This window comes from Eutrigla gurnardus (genome assembly GCF_963514095.1).
Source record: "Eutrigla gurnardus genome assembly, chromosome: 8".
In the NCBI taxonomy this organism is placed as follows: Eukaryota; Metazoa; Chordata; class Actinopteri; order Perciformes; family Triglidae; genus Eutrigla; species Eutrigla gurnardus.
In genome coordinates this window covers 19,554,484-19,562,435 of record NC_139922.1, presented here as the reverse complement: position 1 = coordinate 19,562,435, position 7,952 = coordinate 19,554,484, and the positions used below count along the sequence as shown (strand labels likewise).

The following is a 7,952-nucleotide window of genomic DNA, read 5'->3' as shown; positions in this document are numbered from 1 at the left end:
GGAGACACAGCAGCTGATGTTGTGACAGATGGGATGTCAGGGTTTTTGTAGAGAAATGAGAAGGCAGCAACAAGAGGAAAGTTGCCCCTTTCTTTCTCACCCTTGCTCCCTGGTCCCCCCCTCCCATCTCCCTCTCCGTCTCCTGCATTCCACCTCTCTTTCTGCAGTAATCTGTTTGTCGACCCTCAATTGCCCCCTCAATGAGAGAAGCCTCTAATTATCGAGGGGCCCGCTGAGAGACCTTAAACATACACACAGAAACATGAACATGCACTCACGCATGAGGCTGCTCAAGCTGTTTCTTTTCATATTTTGACAATATTATGAAACTGATTTCTGATGTCTGTGGAAAGCTCCATAAGTGGGATTGAACTCCAGTATTTGCCCTGCAATGGTGCTGAAAACAGTCAAATGGGGATAAAATTAAATGAAGAAAAAGTCCTGAGTATTTGTTATCATCAAAAAATCTCATCAAGGGACTAAATTTACTCCCATTTTTTAATGTATGATTTATCTCTTTAATCTGACTTCTGTTATCCAATTTTATCACCTACCTCTGAATTTGAAATATCTATACCGGTATATGAATTGCTCAACTTGGATAATTGCATTAGAAAACTGAATTTGAAAGTGAGTGCATTACTCACTCCACGTTCCATTAAACTAGGAACGTCATTGTTTTACAATGCAGGGAATAATCTACAAAAGCACTTAAACTTGGACAAAGGCAGCTCAAAGGCCTTATCAGGCTTCAGATCACTTTAATTTATAAATAATATCATTATTGTGTTTTGATCCGGTTTATTTATTTATTTACACTGTATATGAATACATTCAATTCAGCTGAAATGACAAGCATTTTCGAATGCAATACCACTCCAGAATATATTTGTGGATTTATTGTTTGTATCAATATCTGCTAAGTAACATGTGACTAAAATCACGAATTAAATATTTGCATTCAAGATGTAGTAGAGTGGAAGTAAAGCACCATAAAATGGAAATAGTACAAATTAAGTAAAGTACAAGTAGATCAAAATTTTGCTTAAATGTACAGAATTTGATTAAATGTATTTGTTATATTCCACCAGTTTTTGTTGTTTTAATATTTTATGGTAATATTGTGAACCATTTACCTATTCTTACTGCTTATTTTCATTCTTAAATATTGTTTGTATTAGTGTTTAATGGTCTTTGAAAACCTAAAGCGAGTCCAGTTGCCCATGATGAAGCTTTCAAAGTTTAAATGTTGTTAAGCACTTTGGGCTGCAAAATGCAATACAAATAAAGTTATGATTCCTAAAACACAACTTGTGTAATTACTGCTACTAAAACATTTCATTCAGTCACAACAAACTGAATGCAGTGGTTACAAAAGACAATGTGGCCTCCCTGTGGTCTACACAAGCTAGTGCTGCATGCATTTACACATGTTGGCATTTGTACAGACGATTCTGAAGACAAACTATACCGTTCTTATTAGCTTTATTCACTTTATGAGAACCCAATACATTCAGTAGTAAGACGTCTATGTTCCAGTAGACAAACAGCAGCTGTGGGTGGTTGGAAATGTAATAAGTTAAATGCACAAAGATAATAAATAATGATTATTTTTATAATAAATAAATAAATGAACCAAACTAATAAACATGGAAAGGATTGGGTGTAACTCAAACAGGTGTAGTATTTAATGTTTCATACAGTTAACGATGATGTGATGGTTGGTTCAGGTAAAGTGTAAATGCAAACAAAGTGCTCAACAGTCGGAAGGTGAAGAAACTGTGTTAAAACGTTTGCATAGACGTGCATGGAAGGATTACTATCAAACAACTCACTATTGTTATTACGAAATTGCATAGAACACATACTGAACAGAGGCCCACTAATATCCACTCTCTGCAGTTTAATGCACATTAAGGTAAGTTTATTCTAGATGCTCATTGTCTGGGGCCCGGTACTCTGAATGGCATTCATGACGGACTGGACCACTTCAGAGGTGGAACCTTGCCCTCCCAGGTCAGATGTGTGCAGCTGGAGAACAAAGGAGATGACAAAACAACGTGAGTAGAATATTCTCTATTTTTTGATAACCTGCTGTCAGTCAGATGTCAGTGCACGTGACGCAATTGTACCCGAGTCTCAGTGACCGTAGAGAGGATGGCTCTGCGGATCATGCTGGCGTAGGCATGGAGCTTCAGGTGATCCAGCAGCAGGCAGGAGGCCAGCAGCATGGCCGTGGGGTTGGCCGTGTTGCGTTTAGCAATGCTCTTACCGGTGTTCCTGGTGCCCTGCACATGAAACAACAATGTAGGGTAGGGATGTAGCATCTTTAACATCGGATTATATATACAATGTTACTGCAGTGCTTTTTTTAAATATAGTTTTGTAGATAGTTTAAAGTGAGGGGGCGATGGCTAAAGTAAGAATAAAGGATATTTTTTATCATATTCATTTTTTCTGTGTTTTTCTTGATTTAATTTCCTGTTTTATTTTGTAATGTGCCATTTCCTGTCTTGTACTTCCTGGTCCTTGTTGTTTCCGCTGTCTTGACTCCCCCACCCTCTGGTGTTGATTACCCTACCTGCCCTAAGGTGTTTCACCTGTCCCTCGTCAGCTCCCTGCCTCCCTGTGTATATAGTCTTTGTGTTTCCGCTGTCTGCTGTCACGTCATTGTATTGTATGTCACTCCCTGAATGCTGCACCAACCCGGTTATTTGGATTACTTGTGTTCCTGCGTCCTGCCTCCCGTGTCCCTTTGTGTTTGGTTAAATTTCAGTCCCCGCCGTGACACAATTCATATTTTTACACAAACAATGAATCACATGATCAAATATGAAAGAGCCCACACCCTCATCTACATTTTAGCACCTTTAAATGAATTGTTTTGGTTTTCAGGCCCACAATATTTGGTTTGCTCTCACCACTTATCTGAGTCAAACCTTTCGTATTGTCATATCAACTTCATGAAGTGATGTGTCAGCGTTGTGTTTACAGCCCTCTTAGTCAAGAATGAAGGCTACGTTTAAGAGGCCTTTATTGTATCGTCTTCGCGTTTTTCCTCTCCGTGTTTTTCTCCTTAATTGTCCCTCCGTCCTCCTGCTGAATGTGAATCCTCTCACCGTCTCAAACACAGCGTAGTCCTCTCCGTAGTTGGCTCCAGGCACCAGGCCCGGACCACCAACCAGCCCGGCACACACATTGCTCACGATGTTGCCATACAGGTTGGGCATGACCATCACATCGAACTGCTGGGGCCTGGAAACCAGCTGACACACACACACACACGTCAGCAAACACTGTCGAATTTCATATAGCAGCGGTACTGTAAGGGAGCAACGTGGCAGTGTGCAGATATGCCACAGCTACCTGCATGGTAGTGTTGTCCACAATCATGCTGTCAAAGGTGATTTCAGGGTAACCGCTTGCAACCTCATGGCAGCACTCAAGGAAGAGGCCGTCCCCCAACTTCCTGCTCCAACAAACACACACACACACGCACACACACATACACACAAAAAGATATAGCATGTGTTTTATATGGATAAAGTAAAAACAGGCAGAGTCATTAGAGCCATTAGAAACTGACATGATGTTAGCTTTGTGCACAGCAGTGACTCGTCTGCGTCCCTTGGCCCGAGCCGTTCTGAATGCGTAGTCAGCGATGCGTAAAGATTTGGTCCTGGTGATGATCTTAAGACATTCAACAACACCGGAGACATTCTGCAGAGAGACAGAGGGAAACAGCCGAGTTGCACGGAGGCTGGATTTGTGCATTTCACCGTCAAGGAGATTTTGGACACACACCTCGTGCTCCAGGCTGCTGTACTCTCCCTCGGTGTTCTCCCTGATGATCATGATGTCGATGTTTCTGTGGCGCGTCCTCACCCCTGGTAGAGACTGGCAGTGCATCACATTGGCATACAGATCCAGAGTGGTGCTGCAGGGACAGGATGGGGTGAAGAGATAAAAGAGAAGGATGAATAGGATGGAGAGAGAGACAGAAAGATGGAGACAGATGGACGGCATAAGAACAGAAAGAGTAGAAGCTCATGACTGAACACTAAAACCCCAATGCTATACATCGACGCTACAGTTGAATAAGTCGTTTAATACTATTAACCTTAAGATTAAGGAAGGAAAAGTGGTGAAAGATGAAAAACTTACCGGAGCAGGTTGTTTCTAGACTTGTAGGATGGCGGCAGGTTGTGGTTGGTCTCAATGTTACCTGGTTCAACAAAGTAACATCGACAGAATGGCAACTTAAATGAAGCCATAACAGAACTCCATATGGCAGAATGTCTTTCTTTTGAGGTACACAGATTCTACTGTATCTTTTGGACATATTTATGCTGTGTTCTTTTTCATGTCATCTTCAGTTTGAGTGCCGTGATTAAACATTCCCTTTTTTCTCTTTAGTCACGCTCTCAGAGTTAGTCTGGTGATTCCAATATCGGTCGGTCCATCGGTTCAGACTTAAAAAGTCTGACTAACTTTTGGATTGCCATCACATTTTATACAGACGTTCATGTTCCCTAAAGGATGAAACATAATGACTTATGTGATCCTATGAGCTTTCCTCTAGCACCACCAGCGAGTTGACATTTTGGACTTTTGGAAACTGTTTTAGAGAGGTGTCGAATTAACTGTATGAGCCTGTTGAATTTTCAGATTGTATTTTACTGACAGGGGTTTCTATTATTTTGCTGACCCTGTTTATATCAGTAAGGGAAAGCTAACTTAAAAATAATAATATGTATTGCAGGACAGTTGTATTAGACTACACTATTTTTAGCTAGCTGTACTTACTTAACTGGCAACTGAATCTATATTTTTTACATTGTACAACACTGGTGTTATTCTATGGTTTACATAAACATTTAAAGACTTTCGAAGCCCTTGTAGGAACATGTTAGTGTCTTATAAAACACAAACCTTTTAATGCAACTCCATTGCGTCTGATAGCCATTATGGCATTATTGATGTCATCTTCTGAGGCCATGGATGAGTCCACATTGACAACCTCGAAGTCCACTGGCACACAGCAGAACCTGATAACCAAGAACCAATGGAGATCACTACAATATGGCGAAGCTGAGTCATATACTTACTGTACGGTGTGACTCTGTGTGTGGGTGTGAATTCTCACCGGAATAGTTCACACACATGGTTGGCCAGCTCTGGTCCGATGCCATCTCCAGGAATCAGAGTCACAGTGTGCCGACCTCCATAACGTGCTGGTGGAGGCTGTAATTCAAATGCATACACAAGACAATACGCAATGAACAGAAAGTCAAAATCCTCCCCATACAACCCAGTAGACGCATCCTCTTCAAAACTACTGAGAAGACTCTAAGCTATTGGAAAGAGACGTGACAAAATAAGATAAGACTTATGCTACACATCTGTCTGTATGTGTCGTTAAATGCCATACTCACTATGGTCTGCTGTGGGAGGATGGATGAAGGAGGGGATCAGAACGAAGGAGAGAAAACAGGGAGGTTAGAAGGACGAAAAGAAGGGAGGGGGGTACATGGTGACCAGCAGCTTCCTGTTGGCATCACAACCAAATTCATGAGACAAAACCATGTCGGTACTCCTGTGGACATGCAGTAAAGACATGTTGACATGTTTGTTTCAGGAATCCCTGAAGGCGATAGGGTTTTCAGGTTAGGAAGGTCATAAGGTAAACAAGGTTTGTGTTGCATGTGCTCCTTTTTTTTTTTATGCATTTTTGTATCCAGAACAACTCACAGTGTACGTGGACTTGTGTCTCTGATTACATATAGCTGCACCATGAACCTGTGAATACAGACAAAAGGCGGTTATATGCAGAAATGGTGTACAAATTCAAATCAAAATACATTACATCCTATATCCGTGTGCTAAAATCAGTTTTAGTCATTCTTTTTTACATGATAATATTATTGTCATCATGACATTCAGGAAACTAACAATGTGTTGGCTGCCAAAGGGAGTTTACAAAACAATTGTAAAATGTCCAGCAAATATTTAGGAGCTAGATTTTGGGACATTTTTGCTTTGTGAAACTAATTGAATATCATAAATGCAGCTGACTAATTTTGTGAAGAACTACTAATGAATTAATAACCTAATGTTTCGGCCCTTATTTAATTTATTGTTTATATTTTTTTCCACCTACTCTGGACTTTACAACTTTTTGTACTCTGTGTAATGGCAGCGAAGTTGAATCTAATCTAATAAAGTTAAATCTAATCAGAGGAATTGGAGTTTGCATGTCCTCCCTGTGTCAGCGTGGGTTTTTCTGCAGGTTCTAGGCTTCCTCCCACAGCCCAAACACACACAAGATAGGGATATACATGAGTATTTCCCTTTTATACTACTTTATACTTCTAGTGAACTACATTTTTTACTCCACTACATTTATTTGACAGCATAAGTTATTTTGTATATTCAACTCATGAATACAAACATATAAATCAACTAAGATATGATTAACCATTATTATAAATCAAGCCACCCAGCACTATATAAGTATTTCACATTTGCGCCAACTTTACCTGCAATATATTGTTTTATGGGAAACATAAAACAGGATTATATTGCATCTATGTATATTAAACTAAAACTGGACATTCTTAATAATAGGGAGTTTTACTTCATGTACTTAAAGTCTATTTTGATGCTCTGTAAACTTATTTTACTTAGATAGGATTTTGAATGCAGGGCTTTTACTTGTAACAGTCTATTTACACTGTGTTTTTGCTTCTTTACTCAAGTAAACGCTCTGAATACTTCCTCCACCAATGTCGTGTTTGTTGCATTCGTGTTTTAATCATTTATGACTTTAGATTAGAGCCTTGTCTTGCTTGGCATTAAAAGAGAAACCCTGCATAAATAGCAGTAGTGTAATTTTCTCTCAGTCTACGTCGATTTCCAGTTGACGTCAAGTTGACAGAGTGGTGCTGAAAGGATAGCGACATTAACCAAGCTAGCTCAGTTAGCCAACTAACCTACCCGTAAATCGGCTTAACGTCACTCCCCGCCGTTCTACCAAACTAGGTTAACTAGTAACGTCAGCGTGAAATCCCTTCAAATGTTTTAAAACAAAAAACAAAGAGCATGTTTAACACTTAACTGTCTGCTGGTGAACTCAAAGACTGCTCCTACCGTGGTTAACCGGTTGCTGAACACGAGCTTCAGAGCCCCAGGGAGGTACCGCAGAGATCGGGCCATCATGTCCACTGTCCCGGGGGATGGATGGAGGACACGGGAGGGGGGCGTGCTGCGCACTCACCGTCTCTCTCTCTCTCTCTCTCTCTCTCTCTCTCTCTCTCTCTCTCTCTCTCTCTCTCTCTCTCTCTCTCTCTCTCTCTCACACACACACACACACACGCACGCACATGAACTCATCCACAAAGAACAGACTCGACGTTTTTAATCAGCGGGGGTGCAGAGACAGATAGTAAGCACAGGGAAGTTGAAGTCCTTCAAACTGGCTTCCCGTCACCATGGAAACTCTAACACTAACAGACAGCCTCGAGGGCTCGATGGCCTAGTTAGTTCCCCCATTTTTTTTCGTGGCACTTTTTTTCCTACCGAGAGCACCGAGCTGAACCACCGGGAGGCGACATACACACACATAATTTAACATGAACGGTCGGGACAGCGCCATTCTACCTGTTACACCCCTCAGTCATTTCTCATGTAAAATAACAAACGGCTAATTCGCGTTTGAATTTTAAAATTAGCTGGTTTTCATTATATTTCCACTGCTGGAGTATTTATTCGCATCGGCATAGGCCTACTGCAACAGCAATTAGATAGTGTTGTATTATGAATATGTACGTGTTGATATGAAAGAGATATTATCACAACTGGACGGCTAACGGACAAATAACGGCGCACATGAATCATTTCGTGGGCCACTTGGAGAAATTGTACTGTCCAGCTTTTTTATCCTTCTCCAAACC

General features: G+C 40.8%; 1 protein-coding gene across 2 annotated transcripts; it reads right to left on the bottom strand.

The window, feature by feature from the left end:
• Nucleotides 1-1,922: 1,922 nt before the first annotated feature.
• On the bottom strand, nucleotides 1,923-7,305 carry LOC311017277 (isocitrate dehydrogenase [NAD] subunit gamma, mitochondrial-like). 2 transcript variants are annotated; one of them, XM_084015526.1, is made up of 11 exons: nucleotides 7,150-7,305; nucleotides 5,752-5,799; nucleotides 5,147-5,244; nucleotides 4,933-5,048; nucleotides 4,165-4,225; nucleotides 3,805-3,937; nucleotides 3,587-3,720; nucleotides 3,367-3,469; nucleotides 3,120-3,266; nucleotides 2,133-2,288; nucleotides 1,923-2,031 (listed from the first exon to the last, which is right to left on the bottom strand). In XM_084015526.1, the coding sequence occupies exons 1-11, from the start codon at nucleotides 7,216-7,218 to the stop codon at nucleotides 1,930-1,932; spliced, it is 1,167 nt and encodes a 388-aa protein (XP_083871652.1). In that variant the 5' UTR covers nucleotides 7,219-7,305; the 3' UTR covers nucleotides 1,923-1,929. The 2 variants fall into 2 exon arrangements, with proteins under 2 accessions (XP_083871652.1, XP_083871653.1); XM_084015527.1 differs by having other exon boundaries at nucleotides 5,436-5,799; nucleotides 7,150-7,255.
• Nucleotides 7,306-7,952: the final 647 nt, after the last annotated feature.

Bases quoted from the DNA above. Each gene is read 5' to 3' on its own strand.
- LOC311017277 (XM_084015526.1), bottom strand. From the start codon at position 7,218: ATGATGGCCCGATCTCTGCGGTACCTCCCTGGGGCTCTGAAGCTCGTG. The intron at 5,800-7,149 runs GTAGGAGCAGTC...CTGTATTCACAG, and splicing joins TCAGCAACCGGTTAACCACG to GTTCATGGTGCAGCTATATG. The intron at 5,049-5,146 runs GTGAGAATTCAC...CTTGGTTATCAG, and splicing joins CATGTGTGTGAACTATTCCG to GTTCTGCTGTGTGCCAGTGG.